The sequence below is a fragment of the Aedes albopictus genome, chromosome 2 (genome assembly GCF_035046485.1).
Source record: "Aedes albopictus strain Foshan chromosome 2, AalbF5, whole genome shotgun sequence".
NCBI classification, from domain to species: domain Eukaryota; kingdom Metazoa; phylum Arthropoda; class Insecta; order Diptera; family Culicidae; genus Aedes; species Aedes albopictus.
Genome location: NC_085137.1, coordinates 325349916 through 325370616, shown reverse-complemented (window position 1 = coordinate 325370616; position 20701 = coordinate 325349916). Strand labels below are relative to the sequence as shown.

The 20701-nt window shown below is 44.5% G+C and overlaps 1 protein-coding gene across 1 annotated transcript in view; it reads left to right on the top strand.

Moving 5' to 3' along the window:
* Positions 1-18281: 18281 nt before the first annotated feature.
* Positions 18282-20701, top strand: part of LOC109404371 (uncharacterized) — a 78269-nt gene continuing 75849 nt past the window's right edge. Inside the window, exon 1 of the mRNA XM_029879898.2 lies at positions 18282-18505. Within this exon, the coding sequence (XP_029735758.1) occupies positions 18494-18505 (12 nt within the window). The 5' untranslated portion in view covers positions 18282-18493. The remainder of the gene's footprint in view (positions 18506-20701) is intronic.

The window sequence follows — 20701 nt, the reverse complement described above, 5'->3', positions numbered from 1 at the left end:
GCCCAAGTGTTTGACGGAGCGCTTTGACAGGATAGTACAGTCTCCTACACTGATCTCCGTCTGCTGCTCCGACTTCAGGTTGTTAACAACCGTCACCTCTGTCTTGTGGTGAGCCAGCTCCAGTTTCCTGGACCGCATCCACGCCTCCACAACCTTGATCGAGTGGTTGGTAGTCAACTTTACCTCCTCGATCGTTTCACCGTAGACTTCGAGCGTAATGTCGTCGGCAAATCCGACAATCTCCACTCCCACTGGATACTCTAACCTCAACACCTCGTCGTACATGACATTCCATAACACCGGACCCAGGATGGAACCTTGCGGGACTCCTGAGGTTATGTGAAAGCACTTCCGACCCACCTCCGTGTCGTAGACTAGTACACGATTCTGAAAGTAACTTCCGAGAATCTTGTACAGGTACTCCGGTATCCCCAGACGCAAGAGCGCATCGGCAATAGCAGACCAGCTGGCGCTATTAAACGCATTCCTTACATCCAGAGTCACTACCGCGCAAAAACGAATTCCCCTCTTCTTAGGCTCGAGTGCTTTCTCGGCGGTTTTTGTAACCGACAAGATAGCGTCTACGGTGGACCTCCCCTTCCGGAAGCCGTACTGGTTACTCGAAAGACCATTTTCGCCCTCGGTGAACCGCAACATTCTATTGAGGATGATCTTTTCGAGCACCTTCCCCGCCGTGTCAATCAAGCATATTGGTCTATATGCCGACGGGTCTCCGGGTGGTTTCCCCGCCTTTGGCAATAGTACCAGGCTCTGCCTCTTCCAAGCTTCTGGGAAAACTCCCTCGTCCAGGCATTTCTGCATAGCAGACCTGAACATCTCGGGAGCCTCTGCAATAGCTACTTTTAAGGCCAGGTTCGGAACTCCGTCCGGACCTGGGGCCTTACCTACGCTAAGGGACTTAGCTATCCCCGCAAGTTCCACATCGGTGACCCTCTCCTCATCGCCAGCCCCAGTCCCCGGCTGTCCTACGAAAGGAGGCCAAGGACTAGGATCATGACGCGGAAAAAGTCCTCCAATGATCCCCTCCAACATCTCTGGAGATTGCTCTGTAGGAGCCATCACACCTCTCGTCTTGGCCATAACGATCCTGTAGGCGTCACCCCACGGGTTCGTATTGGCACTCTGACAGAGACCCTCAAAGCAGGCCTTTTTGCTTGCTCTTATCTCGGTCTTAAGCGCGGCTTTTGCAGCGGCGAACACCACCCGCCGTTCGTTTCGCTCTTCCTCTGATCGTGCTCGCTGCATCCGCCGCCTAGCCCGTAGGCAGGCGCGGCGCAGGTCCGCAATCGCGTCGGTCCACCAGTAAGCCGGTGGCCTCCCATTTCTAGGGTGGACTCGCCTAGGCATGGTCGCATCACACGCACGTGAGAGCACCGCTACCAGCTCGTCGCCGTATAAACCGATTAAGTTTCGCTTACGGCGGAGCGCCTCCATAAATACCCCTTCGTCGAAGTATGATGTCTTCCACCTGCGAGGGCTTGGCCTTGGCCTAGCCGCCTCTTCTTCTACCCGCTGTCTGCTGTTATTGTAGTCGATACTGTAGCGAACCGCCAGGTGGTCGCTGTGAGTGTAGCCATCATCTACTCTCCAGTTCGAACTACTTGTTAGGCCAGGACTACAAAAGGTCACGTCAATAATTGACTCCGCTCCGTTTCGACTAAAGGTACTCTTGGTACCGACATTAGCCAAGTCGACATCTAAGATGGCCAGTGTTTCTAGCAGGATCTGACCCCGCTGGTTCGTGCAACGGCTTCCCCATTCCACGGCCCAGGCATTAAAGTCGCCCGCTATTACCACCGGCCTTCGCCCTGTTAGCACGGTCGTTAAGCGGTCCAGCATTTGCGTGAACTGCTCGATCGGCCACCGCGGAGGCGCATAACAGCTACAGAAGAAGACCCCGTTTACTTTGGCGACCACGAAGCCCTCATAGGTAGTAGACACCAACTCCTGAACGGGGTATTTACCCGTCGTCCATATCGCCGCCATTTTTCTGGTCCCATCCGCGACCCAGTTGCCGTTGCCGGCGGGTACTCGGTATGGGTCCGATATGATGGCGATATCCGTCTCCCACTCAGAAACTGCCTGACAAAGCAATTGCTGAGCCGCATCACAGTGGTTCAGGTTCAGCTGCGTTACCTGCACTGTGATTTGTTGTTCACTGCGGCTTTCTTGAAGGCCGGGCACCTTGGACCACCCATCGGATGTCTGTTGTTCGAGGATTTCCCGGTACAGATCATGCAGATGGGCAGACTCGTGCAGCTTTGGGCCTTATGACCTTCAGCGCCGCATCGCCTGCACAGTTTGCGCCTGTCGGGGCCTTTGCAGTCCCACGACTTGTGTCCTGGTTCCAGACACCTGAAGCAAACCTCTGGTGGCTCGTGGAATGACAGGTGACATACACACCAACCCACCTTTATGCTCCCTACTTTAACGGACTTTTTGACGTCCGCCACAGGTAGCTGAACCAAAGCTATCTGTGTCCCTGCTGGCCCTTTCCGTAGCTTAACGGCTGCGGCGGCCACCTGCACATCGCACTGTTGCCGCAGTGCCGTGACGAGCTCTTCCACTTCGGTGATCTCATCGATGTCCTTGACCTTCAGAATCGCCTCATGTGTCAGAGCCCTCACCTGCACACCCTCACCAAGGACCTCTCTGCCAGCCTCTTATAGGCGGCGCCCTTGTGCTCCTTCTGGCGCTTCAGCTCCAGGATCATCTCGCCCGTACGAGTACGTCTAATACTGCGTATGTCGGCTCCAAGACCCTCAAGCTTGGCGTCGCTTCGCATCATCTTCAAGACGTCCGAGTACTTGGACTGTTCCGTCTTGATGACGATAGCGTCGCCTTTCTCGCGCTTGGCACCTGCCCTCCTACGCCTTGGCTTGGCGTCCTGCGCTACTACCTGCGGATTCGCCTTCTTCTTCCTCTTCCGCTCTACCTTCGTCCAAGGGGGGTCCTCCCCTTGGATCGCCCTACTCTGTGGCTGTTGAGGGCCGACTAGCGGTCGCAACCCCTTGTTCCCATCGTTCCGGGACGGGCCAGCCTTTTCAGGCCCACCCTTCCCAGCTTTCCGGGAACCCTGGCTGGGGTCCGACCTTCCGGCATTATTACCGACTTTCGGGGTAATGATTCGCCTGGCCTTGCAGGCACCGCCAGACAGCTCCTCGCCTGATGGTTGCCTCGCCCGCTTCTACGATTGCTTGCCCCGTTTGTCGCGAGCAGTCGCTTCCGCCTTATTCGGACTTCCTGCAAAGGAGAAGGCCTCCGTTTGGGTAAACTTCGGCACTTTCTCATTTGCAGGCTCCGCTGCTGCAGCAGTCAGCAACGCGAGTGCCGCGTGCTCCTGCTTGGCATCGTCGATCGACGCCCTAAGTCGAAGCAAGGCCGTTTTCAGGTCCTTGCTTATGTTCGACTTAGTGGACGCAAAGTCGATGATTTTGCCAAGCTACCGTCCTTTGGATCCTCGGTTGACGGCCCTCAACAACCACGCTCCGTCCATAACCTCCACCGGCTGGCTTGCAGGGAAGTGGACTGGAGCACCCACGCTTGAGCTGCGTACGCAACTCCCAGCGCCTATCTCCTCACTTCTCCTTGTCGGAGATCTCATCAACCCGCTTCTTGCGACGGGGTTGATCCCACCACTATTTCCACCTAGATTCTGATTTTTATTTGACTTCATGATTAAATCCCACGAGTAGCACGGGAAAGAATGTCCACCACGCCAGAGCCCTGCATTAACGCGGTAAGGGACAGCTTACTGTGGGGGGTGCCCAGGTACCCCTCATTCCTCAGCACGGGTCGCTTGACACCTTGAATTGGGGTTAGTAGTCCTATTCTTAGCCGGCGACTACGCGGCTGACTCGCAAGCAGGGGGGTGCGTCAGGCCCCAGGACTTTCGTCCCTGCTGCCCCTTTCGTCCCTGCTCGCTCTGGAGTCTGGAAGGTGTGATGCGACGAGCCGGGCTCAACAGCCGGGGAACGATTTTCACTAAATCCGGTCAATTTGTCTGCTTTGCGCGGACGACATGGACATTATCGCCAGAACATTTGGAACGATGGCAGAGCTGTGCACCCGCCTGAAACGCGAAGCAGCAAAGTTCGGACTGGTGGTGAATGCCTCAAAAACAAAGTACATGCTGGTAGGCGGAACCGAAAACGACCGGATTCTTCTGGGTAGTAATGTTACGATAGACGGGGATACTTTCGAGGTGGTGGAGGAATTCGTCTACCCCGGATCCTTACTGACGGCTGACAACAATGTGAGTCATGAAAGTCGAAGGCACATCATCAGCAGAAGTCGGGCCTACTACGGGCTCCAGAAGCAGCAGCGGTCTAAAAAGATACCCACGCACCAAATGAACAATGTACAAAACGCTAATAAGACCGGTGGTTCTACGGATACGAGACATGGACCATGCTCGAGGAGGATCTTCAAGCACTCGAAGCTTTCGAGCGACGCATGCTCAGGACAATCTTCGCAATGTGCAGGAGCACGGTGTGTGGCGCAGCAGGATGAAGCAAGAGCTCGCTGCACTTTACGACGAACCCAGCATCAGAAGGTGGCCAAAGCCGGAAGGATACGATGGGCAGGGCATGTTGCAAGAATGCTGAACAACAAACCTGCAAAGTTGGTGTTCGCGACAAGTCCGGTTGGCACAAAAAGGCGTGGACCGCAGAGAGCACGATTGGCGGAACAGGTGGAGCGTGACTTGGCGAGCATCGGGCGTGATCGAGGATGGAGAACGGCAGCCACGAACCGTGTATTATGGAGAACTAACTTATCTTGGATTTGATGTAATACTAAATAAATAAATGAAATGAAGCTCATAAGAAATAAAAGGATAAATATAGTAAATTTAAGCTCAATAATTTCAATATTATTTCACTAACAGATTACACGTTTAACAAGTCACTCTCCTGTAGTCAAAAATGACAATGAGCCTACCTGTGACATTTCAGTCCACTTACGTTCAGCTGCGACGACACCATGGGCAGGGCTGGCAGCAACAAGCCTGTTGAACACCAAGAATCGGATACGGATGCCCTCTGCACCAGAGCAACATTGGTTCACAATTCATAATATTAAGCTCTTACGATGACATTGGTAATAAAAAGTTAGCTTGCTGGTACGCAGTTTGCCTCCAAAGTGCAATTTTTTTATCTCGCTGATCAATATGTTCCGGATTAAGATAGCCAGCTTTGAAGCCGGAAAAAATAAACGAATCTTTAATCTAATACAGGTAAGAGGGGATGATATTTCGTCTAACATTAGAAAACGGATATACCAGCTGGAGGCCAGTGTATTAATTCAAATTACATTTAGATGATCGATGAGGTCCAAACCAGCATGAAAGTGAAACGTAATCGAACCGATTTGTTTCCTCCAGCATAAATATGAATATTTTCATCGCGTGAGCTGGAGAGCGGCAAAACAAGCATCTTATGTAACAGAATGCAACTCCTTGGTAATCGCGTGATTTGCAATGCAATGTCGCATAGATTAGCATAAGACTTGTACAATCCGCTTGCATTTCAATACTCAAGCTGCCCGCTATGTTAGTCTCTAATTGACACATTGACGCATGACTTCCAATACGTTATCTTTCTACCAATCCACCCTGCACTGGTGAGTCATTTAAAGTGAATGGCATCTGAGAAGCATAAAAATAGAAACTCCGCTTGCTGCAGTAACTTCTTATCTAATTGCGTGAATTATTTCACATCACTGCCCTTAAATCAATGAACCCGGTTTTATGGCGTACAGCTGCTGCAAACAAGCGGAAAACCAGTTCCCGAGTGATAAGTGATCAGGCAGCACATACAGGGAGGTATCTGTCGCAACAAACAAGATTAATCCATTTGGCCATTTCTCTTGCATCTTACTTTCATTCACCGATTGCACTACTGTGGTCAAGGGCAGTGGCCGACAAAATATATGTACAATTTATTGCGATTTTTTTTTCGACTTAGACTTTGATGCGATAAATTTCGTCGTACTCATATTTCGCTTTCGATTTCGCTGTCAATCTCAGTCGCAGGGTTTTTGCAACTCGCCCGATAATGTGACAGTTTTCGCCGGCCGTCTCAATGTTTACAATTAAGGTCTTTTGTTCTCGGTCTACCAGCTGGTCATGTTTACACAACAAAACCAGCTGGTTCACCGATGTTTACGTTCATCCTTATTGTTCTCGGCTACCAGCTGTTTATATTTTCATAACAAAATCAGCTGGTTTCGCCTGAATCGGGGAAAGAAGGCGAAAATGTGTCATAAATGTTAGGTTAGTACCATATTAGGGCGAGTTCAATTTCGTCGCCAAAGTCTGATTATTCGTAAAAAAATACAATATGGCAGTAAAAGAATATTAAATTTCTAAATATTGATGCGTGCGAAAAAAAAAATGGGAAAAGTGTCCGAAAATGCACAGAAAACGGGAAATTCTGGAGTTAGATACGGTAAGCTGCAGTGCGCGGGCGATAGAGAAGCTTAGCTTCTATCCACAGCGTAGGTGCGGGCAAAAGCAACAAGTGCAATGCTTCACGGAGACAAATTTCGTTCGTTTGAAACAAACATATTCATGTTTATTCGGTAAACTGTTAAAATATTTAAAACTAAAATATTAATTACATATTGATTTCTACAACACCCATTGAAGAGCCCCCCGTTCCGCCGTCGAGAACATAAACAAAACTCTCAAGTTCCAGCTGCAGCACCAAACAAGATTTCCTGCTGCAAAAAAGTCAAGTTTCACCAAAAGTTTCCACGAAATCCCATTGATTTCGGAAGCGTATGTTATATACATGATGTTGGCATTGAAAGTGCCACGCGGGTAGTGGGTTTTCCTAGAGAAGGAAATGACTTTGTAAATTTAATTGGGAAACAAATATATCCGTAGAGCCGACCTGCCACAAAAAAAAAACCAAAAATTTTACATTTGTTTCTAACATAACCTGTCAGAAGATGCATGTTTGTTTGATGCAATGTATTGAGTTTGCTTCAAATGTGACGTTCGATTTGCTCCAAACAGCTTTATTTTTGTTGCCATAACAAGTGGACAATTTTTTTGAGTTTACTTGAAATATTTTTGATATTACTCTGAGGCAAAAACACTTAGGATTTTCATAAGTTGGAATTTATGAATGGGCGATTTTTCTGTTTCATTACTCGTTTATTTATTTTAAAGCTGTTCTGCTTGCGTTTCATACCTACAACTTATGATTGCCATAAACGGCATTGTTGTGAAAAAATCATATTTGGAAACTATGAAAATCGTTACAGTAAGGGTATGGATTCCAATTTGCTGCTGCTTGGACAAACACCCATTACTCAAAGATCTCTTTTCGGAAATGAAGAACATAAAAAGTGAAATTGCCTTTTTTTTCTAACTTCAAGAATTCTCCGCCCAAATCAACAATAAATCTGGGATTACGTAAGTATCACGATCGGTCGTTCTTAATCGATATCAACGTTTGAATAAAGTGACAAGAAACAAATTAGACGGTCATTATTTGCCACAGAATGTTAGCCCAAGTGTTAGCCACTTATGCAAACTTAAATAAAAGAACAGTCTAACGCGTTCCTTGTCCTTTTATTTTAAATTATCGATCAAGAAAAACCGATCATTTTACTTACTCGGTAATTCCAAGATGCAATGTCATGCCATGATTTAGAATATAATTAATTCATCCCTAATCAATAAAATTGGAGTAGGAATATTATATTACTTGCACCATGAAATTCATAATGAACAATATCGATTTCTATAAGCATTAGTAGTTGAATTCAATAAGAGAAAACAAACGATAATCATAGTTTTTATCCGATGATATTCATAAGCGAAAACTTATGATTTCGTTAAGGGACTGGATATTGAATTTTTCCCTCTTAATCATAAGTGAAATTTATGGCTTTCAACAATAATCGTAATGTCGCCAAATCATAAGGGGTTCTTACGTTCTTCCTAAGCTTTTTTTGCCACAGTGTACCATGCTTTTTTTCTGCGTGTTTTATAGCAAAAATAATCGATACAGTGAACGCAAAAGGTATTCGAACACATGCACCGTAGAGGGACGCCATCAACAAAAATCATAGACAACAATATGTCGGACAAGACTCGTACACACACAACAACAAAACGCAGCCTCTAATTCCTAGAAGAAGGTGAAATACACACCGATGCGAAAGGCGTTTTAGCCGTTTTAATAGACTGAAAGAGCCGCAAAACAAGCGAAATACTCGTCAATACAGTCGTTAGCAGTCAGTAAAATCCGTGATGTTTTAGATTGAATAAACACGAGTTCCGAAAAAAGTTGTGAGGATGAGACAGACGAGCTTTCCGACGATCAAACAACATCCGACATTTTGTCAGAAGACGACAGCCTTGTGGATATCGAAGCTTTGGTTCCTCGTCGGGATAGCGAAAAAGCGATTTTTTGTAATGGGAAGAATGGGATCAGGTGGAGTAAAAAGAGTTCTCATAGCACGCCTGGAGAATTCGACCATTCCAGGCATTGCTTGAATGATAGCGCAACTAAAATTCAGTCGCTAAGGATGCTTTTCAGTACCGTAATCCGGGGTAACATTGATCAGAATATTCGATCTTTCTTGAGTAATTCTCTTGGTAAAGCAAATGTTACATGTTTTATATTTTTAAAACAAGTACTGACCTTCTGATCATGTGAAAAGCTACTCGAAAAAGTATTGTAAAACTTTTAAACATGTTTAAATAGGCTTTTTAATCTAATTTTTGATTTTGTTGATTTGGGGTAACATTGATCATGTCAATGATCAATGTTCGTTTGTGTTGAAAATACTCTTACTTACTAAATTTGGGGTCGCTGATTTCGAATATGTTGTCCAAATTCTTACAAGTTATGTACTTTTTGAGTTATTTTAAGATTAAAATCCTCCAAACCGCGTATAACGCCTAAAGGTAGGCAATGGCTTAAGGAATTGCAAGCCTACTTTTAATAAATCCTATGTTTTATTGCAAAAGAGCATTTTCATAAAAGTTTCGTTGATTAAATTCAACTCTAGGATATCAAATTGAAGTAATACAGTGATTTCTATCCTCATATTGTATCCAGTATTCATGCCAAGCATGAATGTTTGACAATGTATCTCATTGCGTTACGAAACACAATTATGGAAAAATCGATTTATTTCAATGTTAATAAAAATCAATTTTAAAGAATTACATGTCATTTAATAGCTAAATAACAGCAGATTACGATATACCATTCGAAAGCAGAAACTGATTCAATGATAAATGCTTGTTCGAACATTTCATGAGGTCTGTCAAGCCGATCAATGTTACCCCGCTGATCAATGATACCCCGTTTTACGGTACTTCTTTCCCGACAACTTGATCAGCTTGATGGTGAAATATACCAACATATATGCTCGTCGTAGACATACACCGTGGTCGTTCAAAATGGAAAGATGTTCTCGTTCCCGAGATGAAGGCGTTTATTGGCGTGCTGATTGTGGCAGGTAGGATGCGCCAAAATAATTTGAATAGTAAACTCCTAGGGGCGGACGACAATGTTTGGGCACCTCAGTTTTACAAGCTGGCTATGCCTTGAAACAGATTTAGTGAAATATTAATAAATTGGCGATTTGACGATCGAAGTATCCGGTCACGTCGATTTAACTCAGGATAAATTGGAACCTGTGAAGATATTCTATGAAACAGTTGTTGATCGGTGCATCAAAGTTTACAATCCTAGAATGAATTTGACTGTCGATGAGCGGTTGTGCACATACCGCGGTAAGTTTTTAAACTTCTTGGCAAAGTATGAAACGATGTATTATAAAATAACATTTGTGCATCATTTTGCTTTAAATTTTCACAGAAGTTTTATGTAAGGCTCGAGTGCCCTTAGTAATCTAACACTGCACATTTTCATGTGAGTTTAGCAAAACTGTTGAAATTTTGCAAGAAAATGTCTGTGCTTATTATAACTGCTTACACAATTTCTTAAAAAAGCTTCTTAAAAGACCTTCATTATGCAGTGTTGGCGCTTACCAGAACTTTCCTACGTTGTGGTTGTTTTTTCTGATACGACTGGATGTAGCAGCAGCGGTGTTAGCAACAGCAGCGGGCAGCAGGAGTGGGCTGGGATCTTTTCGTTTTAAGCAGCGATGACGACGATCCAGGGCGGCAGCGGACGACGGCAACTCGATGGACGGAGCTTGTGTCGTACGAGAGATTTCAGTGGCACAGGATGGTTGAGAAACACTGGCACATAATTTTCATGCAATGCACTTTATTCTCTAACTCCACATTTACAACACTCGAACTTGACATGCACTTTTCTCTTTATTTGATGCTCCTTACTACTGCGCTACCAAGAATGAACTGAACCCTGCGAACGAAACATGGAAACTTCAAACCTATCCATTCTTTCTTTTCGGACCTATTCGCGTCGTAGTTGCCAGTTTAAACGGGCGAAAATCTTATGCGACCTCATAACTGTTATAATATATGGAACTAATAGCGAACAACCTTAAGCTTGCGTGCAAGCTATCCTCAAACTGGTACAACTTGATTAATGTTTCAACATGCAGATAAAATTTGTATGGTACAAATGCGTCTTTGAGCAAACTCACGTTTTCAAGAGCACAAATCTAAAAAAATCGTAAACAAATGCGGTCGATTTGGAAAAGCTGCCTCTTTTTTCAAGTGAGCAAAGCCAGGATAATCAAGTGCGGCTTTATTCGACGCTTCGTTCGTCAGATTTGTGCCACTAAAGTTTGTATGAAAAACTGCATATGGGATTTCTTGATGTTTCACCTTAATCCTGATCAATATAATATTATTTTCTGGAACAAATCCTTGTTTTCCGCGTTCAAATAACTCCCTTAGAGATGAATGACGCAAGTATCGAAAAAAAAACAAAACAATAACTCCCATTGATGTCCAATGTCCATCAAAGTCAAGGCATGACTTCGCTTAAGTCATCAAATTTCCATAGAAATAGTTTTGAGAGACCTTTTTATCGACACATGATCGAACATGAGTATATGTAGTGCACAGAGGTTCCACATAGGTAAAACATGTGATAACAGTTTACCTACAGCTAAATGAAGTAAAGAGCTGACTTCAGCCAGGCCATCCCTCGTACTCAGGAATTTGGTCGAGGCTTTTACTTACTCCTGTTCGATGTAATATTGGTTTCTGGAGCTAATCGTTGTTTTCCGCATGCAAATAGGTCCAATTGTAGTCTATCTACGGTTCTCTCTAGTCAGGGCGTGACTTCAATCAGATCGTCCAAAATTTCTACAGTGCTTTGATATCAGAAACATTATACAGATGTTTAAGTGTTGGTGCAAATAAGAGCGATAAAAATTACTGAAAATAATCTTTGGTGATTATTTCGAGTGTAAGGACGGATTCAGATAATCCATCGAGATGTTAAGGAAATGTTAACAGTACTACAAGGACAACACATGTTCTACAGATGTCTACGATTACATATGCACGGAAAAAATCCATTCCCCTCATTATGAATAAAAAAAATCATGTTCTTATGATGTCTGCCAAGTCATTATACCATAATTAAGATTCATAATATCATGAATGAGTTGACCGGAATTATGAATGGAAAACATGCATTTTCATAAATTATATTCATGGTCACTTCCTAGCGTTACACTTGTCTGCCATATGCAATTATGTAAATCGCGCGGTCGTCCCGCACAGACATGTGGAAAAAGTTGAACCTGCTATTTTTGCAAAGTTTTTATTTGGTTAGAGTAATAAATGTGCATATATCAGGAAATGGAACATCAGAACAGTGTGCCCGTAAGATTTGGCAGTTTATTGGGAGATGATTGGCTAAAAAGTAAATGCGCAAAAAGTAAACAGTGCCCAGTTCGCGTTTTCGTTGTGCCATCCGTCGAAGTTCCGAGTATATGTACGGAGAATGAAGCAAAGTGGGAATCGCGCGCTCTAATTTTCGATAATTCTAGCTATTTTTCCGGTTTATCCTTCGTTCGACGACTTCGGAGACTCAGCAAGTGGTGTGACCCAAGTAACACACTTGTCACCGAAGAGTCACGACGGCGCAGGTTTTTGTTGCGCAGAAGTTACTGTGACTTACTTCTAACAAATAAACACTTACTTGCTAGAAGTAAGTTACAGTGACTTCTGCGCAACAAAAACCTGCGCCGCCGTGACTCTTCGGTGACAAGTGTGTTACTTGGGGAACTAGAGAGCAATCGATATGGTTTGGAGGGCATCCTTAGCCTGTTGGATGTAGCAGCCAAAGACAAAAATAGTAAACCAGCTAAATATGATTATCCGGTGAGTTCGATCATTGTTGTTCTCTTTTATATTTGAACATGACATATCTTCACTAACAAGAGGCCAACTAAAAAGTGCTGCTTGCTCATAGAAAAAAGGATGATGGATAGGTCCCAAAATCATAGAAATGGGCTCTGATATCACGTATTTTATTTTCCTATAATTTTAGCTTGTAACGTTGCATTAAACTAATTAAAAGCATTTGGGACCGACGACGACGGAATCATAAAAGTAATTGTTAATTCCATGAATTCTATGCATGGTTTCATCTCCCTCAACCATGATTTTATGAATTTGACTTAGAAACATGTAGGTCCGATGACGACGAAATCATAAAAGTATTTTTTGATTCCATGAATTCTATGCATGATTCTACCTCACCAAACCATAATTTTATGAATCTGGTGGCAAAGCATCAGGATCTGCATCCAGGTTTATGAAAATTATCCTGGCTTCATGAATGCTTCTCATGATCTCAGCTTATTTTATCATAGCTTCATGATTATATTTTCCATTTTTGGTCATCGAAAGCCAAAACAATAACGGGTTCCTAGCGTTATTGTGAAATCAATCATAAAATCATAAAATTTAATCATGGTGTATATTTATAACATAAAATCATAAAAATATCGGGAAACCATGAGTCATATTCATGGTCTTGGGAATGGATTTTTTTTTTCGTGTGGGGTCAATAAGGGGATAATATCTGGTGTTTGATTTCATTTGAAAACAATAAAATATAGACTTGGGTGATTCAGAAATGTTGAATATCTCAAGAACTCAAAAGAAACCTATCGGAAAATCTCAAATACGAACCTGTAGCAACATAAACTATATGATAGCTATCATTATGCAACGGAATGTGCAAACACTTATTGAAATACTTCGTTAAGAAGAAAGTTATGGGAGTGCAAATCGTCCTTGGCTTTTTTTTGCCCGATTTAACCCAGTGACCCACCGGCCTCACTCCGTCCAGAAGTCCAAGAAAATGTTGATCCCGTATATTTCCAAAAATATTGTGCGAGTTTGTGTTCAAAATTTGGTTAGGGAATCGCGCCACTTGGGCGGTGGCTTCTATTTTCGTCTGTTTTCCGCTATAACTCACTCAAATTTGAACCAATTGACACAATTTTTGGAATGCTGTGAGATAGGTTCAGTATCTACCCATGTACAACATTTCAAGTCAATTGGTTCTTGATTGACTGAGTTATAGTGGATAACAGACGAATATAGAACCCACCGCCCAAGTGGCGCGATACCCTACATTCTGTTGAGTAATGGGCTGTTGGCGATTTTTTGAACTTTTATTTTTTACCTGAGATCAAACGGGTTAACATTGGCTCTAACCATAATGGCTGTCCGTAATAAACAATATATGGTACCTGTCTGTCAAAGAATAACCATAATAGTGTAGAACCCGTAGCTTCCGGGAAGGTAAGCCCAGCTCCCTGGGTTAGTGGGTTGGTGTCAGGCCCTGCGAGCCAGCCGTAAAAAAGTCTAGCACCGGAAAATCAACAAGAGAAGAATGCGAACCGATACCAATGGCGACGACCACAGCGACGAAAAGGGACTTGCGATTGGAAGCTCGGTACGTGGAACTGCAGATCTCTCAACTTCATCGGGAGCACCCGCATACTCGCCGATATACTGAAGGACCGCGGGTTCGGAATTGTAGCGCTGCAGGAGGTGTGTTGGACAGGATCTATGGTGCGAACGTTTAGAGGTAATTATACCATCTACCAGAGTTGCGGCAACACACGTGAGCTGAGAACAGCTTTTATAGTGATGGGCGACATGCAGAGGCGCGTGATCGGTTGGTGGCCGATCGACGAAAGAATGTGCAGGTTGAGGATCAAGGGCCGATTCTTCAACATAAGCATAATAAACGTGCACAGCCCACACTCCGGAAGCACTGATGATGACAAAGACGCATTTTACGCGCAGCTCGAACGCGAGTACGACCGCTGCCCAAACCACGACGTCAAGATCATCATAGGGGATCTAAACGCTCAGGTAGGCCAGGAGGAGGAATTCAGACCGACAATTGGAAAGTTCAGCGCCCACCAGCTGACGAACGAAAATGGCCTACGCCTCATTGATTTCACCGCCTCCAAGAACATGGCCATTCGTAGCACCTTTTTCCAGCACAGCCTCCCGTATCGTTACACCTGGAGATCACCACAACAAACGGAATCGCAAATCGACCACGTTCTGATTGATGGACGGCACTTCTCCGACATTCTCGACGTCAGGACTTATCGTGGCGCTAATATCGACTCTGATCACTACCTGGTGATGGTTAAACTGCGCCCAAAACTCTCCGTTATTAACAACGTACATTACCGGCGGCGTTTGCCCCGGTACGATCTAGAGCGACTGAAGCAACCGAATGTCGCCACCGCATACGCACAGAATCTCGAGGCAGCGTTGCCGGACGAGGGTGTGCTCGATGTGGCCCCTCTAGAGGACTGCTGGAGTACAGTCAAAGCAGCCATCAACAACGCAGCCGAGAGCACTATCGTGTACGTAGAACGGAGTCGACGAAACGATTGGTTCGACGAGGAGTGCAGAGCGGTTTTGGAGGAGAAGGATGCAGCGCGGGCGGTAATGCTGCAGCATGGAACCCGACAGACTGTGGAGCGATACAGACAGAAGCGGAAGCAGCAGACCCGTCTCTTCCGGGAGAAAAAGCGCCGCCTGGAAGAAGCGGAGTGCGAGGAAATGGAACTGCTGTGCCGTTCACAGGAAACACGCAAGTTCTATCAGAAGCTCAACGCATCCCGCAAAGGTTACGTGCCGCAAGCCGCAATCTGCATGGATAAGGACGGGAGCCTCCTGACGGACAAACGTGAGGTGATTGAAAGGTGGAAGCAGCACTTCGACGAGCACCTGAATGGCGAAGAGAATGTAGGCACGGAGGACCAAGGCAGCGGAGGAAATGACTATGTTGGAGCAGCAGAGGACGGGAACGAACCAACTCCCACGTTGAGAGAAGTTAAGGATGCCATCCACCAGCTCAAAAACAACAAAGCGGCTGGTAAGGACGGTATCGCAGCAGAACTCATCAAGATGGGCCCGGAAAAGTTGGCCACCTGTCTGCACCAGTTAGTAGTCAAGATCTGGGAAACCGAACAGCTACCGGAGGAGTGGAAGGAAGGGATAATCTGTCCCATCCACAAGAAAGGCGACAAGTTAATGTGTGAGAACTTTCGAGCGATCACCATTTTGAATGCCGCCTACAAAGTGCTATCCCAGATCATCTTCCGTCGTCTTTCACCCAAAGTAAATGAGTTCGTGGGAAGTTACCAAGCCGGTTTCATCGACGGCCGGTCGACAACGGACCAGATCTTCACCGTACGGCAAATCCTCCAGAAATGCCGTGAATACCAGGTCCCAACGCATCACCTGTTCATCGATTTCAAAGCGGCATACGACAGTATCGACCGCACAGAGCTATGGAAAATCATGGACGAGAACAGCTTTCCCGGGAAGCTGACTAGACTGATAAGAGCAACGATGGACGGTGTGCAGAACAGCGTAAGGATTTCGGGTGAACTATCCAGTTCATTTGAATCTCGACGAGGACTACGACAAGGTGATGGACTTTCCTGCCTACTATTCAACATCGCCCTGGAAGGTGTTATGCGACGAGCCGGGCTCAACAGCCGGGGTACGATCTTCACGAAATCCAGCCAATTTGTCTGTTTTGCGGATGACATGGATATTATTGCTAGAACATTTGGAACGGTGGCAGAACAGTACACCCGCCTGAAACGCGAAGCAGCAAAAGTCGGACTGGTGGTGAATGCGGCTAAGACAAAGTACATGCTGGTAGGTGGGACTGAGCGAGACAGGACAAGCCTTGGCAGCAATGTTACGATAGATGGGGATACTTTCGAGGTGGTAGAAGAATTCGTCTGCCTCGGTTCCTTGCTAACGGCTGACAATAACGTGAGCCGTGAAATACGAAGGCGCATCATCAGTGGAAGTCGTGCCTACTATGGGCTCCAGAAGAAACAGCGGTCAAAAAAGATTCACCCCCGCACCAAATGTACCATGTACAAGACGTTAATAAGACCGGTGGTTCTCTACGGACACGAGACATGGACGATGCTCGATGAGGACCTGCAACCCTACTAACAAAAGTAGCTGCATAAAAGCTTATAAAGCAAACGCTCTTGGAAGGAAGCTCTTATAAACTCTTATACAGCAAAAATGTTAGTTGGGAAGCACTCGGAGTTTTCGAGCGACGCGTGCTAAGGACGATCTTCGGCGGCGTGCAGGAGAACGGTGTGTGGCGAAGAAGGATGAACCACGAGCTCGCTGCACTTTACGGCGAACCCAGCATCCAGAAAGTGGCCAAAGCCGGAAGGATACGATGGGCAGGGCATGTTGCAATAATGTCGGACAACAACCCTGCAAAGTTGGTGTTTGCTAACACCAGTTGGTACAAGAAGGCGTGGAGCGAAGAGAGCACGATGGGCGGACCAGGTGGAGCGTGATCGGGCGAGTGTTGGGCGTGACCGACGTTGGAGAGCTGCAGCTGGAAATCGAGTATTATGGCGGCAAATTGTTGATTTAGTATTATCATGAATTTGATGTTAACTAAATAAATGAATGAGTGTAGAATTATAAGGTACAAAATCTGATTAAACTAGATCAAAGAGAGTATTCTACCTACATGTTTTCAATTTCTATTCAACTTCGCTGAGAGAACTACTCAGCTTTTATGTATTCTATTTCTATAAGCATTTTCTTAAATGTAAACTGAGAGATTTCTTTGCCAGTTAGCTATTTTGCATTTCTATTTCATGCAGCAGGCATAAAGATAAGAGATGTTCAAGAAGTCAAGGCAAGGAACTATTTTTAACGAAAACATCCTGGACCGACCAGAAAATAAACCAATCACTCTCAATATGGTCTTATTGAATACCCGCGTGTTTATCGCTTCGGCTATATGACGCCAACTGTAAAAACCGTATCTACAAAAATGACTTTGTCAACTGCACCAATGTAACACTCAAACAAAAAAAATCCTTGTCCAGGTGTTTTATAACACAGAATCCAATGGAATACCTTATCACTGACCACAGTCGCTTACGCCACAAAATTGAAGGTTCAGTAAATAAAATTTTCAACCAGCTTATTATTCCACTTGATTGATCATTAAATCCTGGGCAAAAAGAGCCATTGTAGAAAGTAAGGCGATAACTTTACTACTCGTAGCAATACCCAGCTCCTGCGCAATGAAAGTATTACCGGCGTCAACCAGCAGTTGCCTCACTGGTGTAACGTCTTACAAAATCGCTCCAAACGAAAGGGAAATCCATCCCGCTGATCGACATACCGCTTTTCTTTGACTTGATCGGGACAGCTTGCGCTGTAATTTGGGACCGGTTTTTCACTTTCCTTTTCCATAACACCCAACCGAAGTAGAAGATCCGCCAGGGTGTCTAACTCTTCTCCCGACTCACTGGTAGAGAAGAAAAGCTGGTTTTCTTGGTGTGGCGACCACGCATTACTCTTTCACTCTCACTCTCTGTGTTTTGCTCGCCGGTAACTCTGGAGTCAGAAGACCAAAAGAGTGTTCAAACGGCGGCTTCATAATAGCCGTTGATTGCTCTGAAGTGCACGGCAAGGCTGCGATAATCGTGCGTGAAGATCAAGGTGAATTCTTTGAGTTCCATCACTGCAACGTGCTGCATGATATGACCAAGTTGTCGTCGAGCTGTGGTGCACCACGTGAAGCTATCGTTGACTCGTGGTGTGGAACAATATCGGAGAAAGAGAGTGTGAAAGACACTCATTTTGGACCTCAGTCCGACCCATGCCGGCGCGGCGCTTTTCAAGTGAAGCTCGGTGGAAATTGCAATCTTGATCTTGGCGCGCTTTTTTCGCATGCTTGGGCGTTAGGCGCGGGCGCTCTTCGGTGGGTTTGCTATATAAGCGTGAAATGAAGATGAACGCCGCTTGAATAGTGCGGAGACCTTCGGATCGCGTGGAAGTTAAACCTTTCGGTGGAAAAGTGTCGCGGGCTTTCTTTTTTCTGATAAGGATAAAAAAAAGTGACATTGGGCTGTGACCACAATCAGTTTGAAGGACTTTGTAGTGAAAGTGAAAACAGCTGGATATCTAGTTACGCAATTTTAGTTAGCGACAAAGTGTGAGAAAATGTTGCTCAAGGTGAGTCCAATTAACCGGAATCAAAGGAATCAACGAACCCGTTAGCAGGTCGACACGGGTTTCACCTTCCAAGTGAAAATGTGCGATTAAGCCACCATTTTTATGACAACCGATGAAGAAACTTGCTCGACGATGTGTACCTACTGCAGTTATGGTGATAATTTTGCCACTTGGTTGACTACCTTTAAATGCGACTGTATGATTCAATTTGATATGTCCTCGTGCTAGCTGAGCAATGGTGGAAACTTGCTACGCATCAGAAACCGCTGCTGCGTATGAACTATGTGAGCTAAGTGCTTGTTCTAAACTCGTTAGTGTCTTTCGCCTGCTGTGCAGTTCGAAGAGGAAAAGGCAAACGCCTCTAAGCCGATTAAAATAACATGGTCAGATCAAATGACTTAATGGTGGCAAGAATCAACGCGAATCTAGTTGAGCTTGGGAGATCAACATTGTCGTGGTTTTGATACTATGTTGCATTCGGCAATGAAAAGTGTATCAAATACGTTTAGCTGAACATCTAGTGGCAGTAATATTCAAAGTGGACCAATTAAGCTGCAGAGATGAAAATTACATTAACAAAGTGATTTCAAACTGTTTTTAGATTTCTACGATTGATACGAATGATAACAACCTCCAAGAAAAGTAACAATTGATTTTCCTATGGGGGTGAGACAGACCGGTGACTAGTTCTGCACTTAATCGCTCAAATTTGGCTTTCTTTTACGATCAACACTGTTTTCTTGTCAGTTGATGGATATGGTACCACCCTATAAGAAAATAGGTACAGTAGACGTTCGATAACTGCAACATGTTCAAGTTTCACTTAGCGAACGAAATTCGGTAACTGCAACGACTGACAGATGTCAACAAGTTGTCAAACGACAATAAAGAACCGTGAACGTGATCCAACTGTTCATTTGAAATTACCGGACCTGCAGTTAAAAAGCATTGCAGTTAAACCGTTTGCACCGAACGAACGTCTACTGTACTCTGAAATAAATTTTGTTGTAGTTTCTACCGAATCCATGGTAAAATTAAGAATTGCATCAACAATTTTCAACAGAATGCAAAATTCTGTTAATTGTGTTGATGCATCGTCAGACAAACAGACATAACACCTTGAACGATTTTCATGGAAATCCATCGCCCAGTTCACACTACCATTACCTGGTGGGAAAGTTGTACGAATCACTGTGTTGTGCAATATCGTCAACAGAAGGCGCTAGTGTGAAACGTCAAACGCATAGAAAAACGATGCGCGCGCCTCTGGTTGTGAAGGCCACAACTATGAAAATTTAAAATGATCGTTAAAAGTGTGGTCGATGGAAATTTCGCAAGTGTTACGTCTGTTTGTCTGTGATATTACCATGCGTGTTGACTGATACTATTCTTGATGCTTCTATGTTGGCATTGTAATTTTGATCATGTCAAATTGAATGTTGCACGTCTTGGATGGTCAAAAACGCAATGTCAAAATAGTAGCATCAAGAATATTTTCAGTTAACGGTACTACACGCATGGTAATATTGACAATGTTTCAGTACAATTAACAGAATTTGGTATTCGGTTGAGAATTGTTAGTGCAATTTTTAATTCTACCATGGGTTCGGTAGAAACTACAACAAAATTTGTTTCAATGTATGTCAAAAGTGTAAAAATTAACAATCATTTACCTGACTTCACACATTTGTTATGGGATCTAATTCAAAGGAGGCACTAAATAAGCTCTTTTAGCATTAAACTGCTATGTTTTTGGATTATATTTTGTGTTTTCATTTGTTTTAAGCTGTCCCAGCTCATACACAGCAAAATACATGTATATTATTACGGATTATGATGAACATTTAGCATTGTGCTGGGGTAAAATGGACCGTCTTCAAAGTAGATAAGACGGACAGTGTTGAGGTTAAGCCTGAAACACATAGCGTCCGTTCCGTCGAGGTTTGCGTTTTTCTAACAGTTTTCCCATGGAAAATGTGTCAAATTACTGTCACGCACACGCAAACGTATGCGTTGTGTGGGGCACTTTACTTTGATGTCCTGACAAACACAATTAAACTGGCACATAGTCCATTGCACGAATTTATGTTGGCCTGCTTACTACCACTGAGAATTTGACGTTTGAGAGGTGCTGGTACCGCTCAAACGTCAAATTTTCGGTGAGAGTAAGCAGGTCAGCATAATTCATAGATTGAA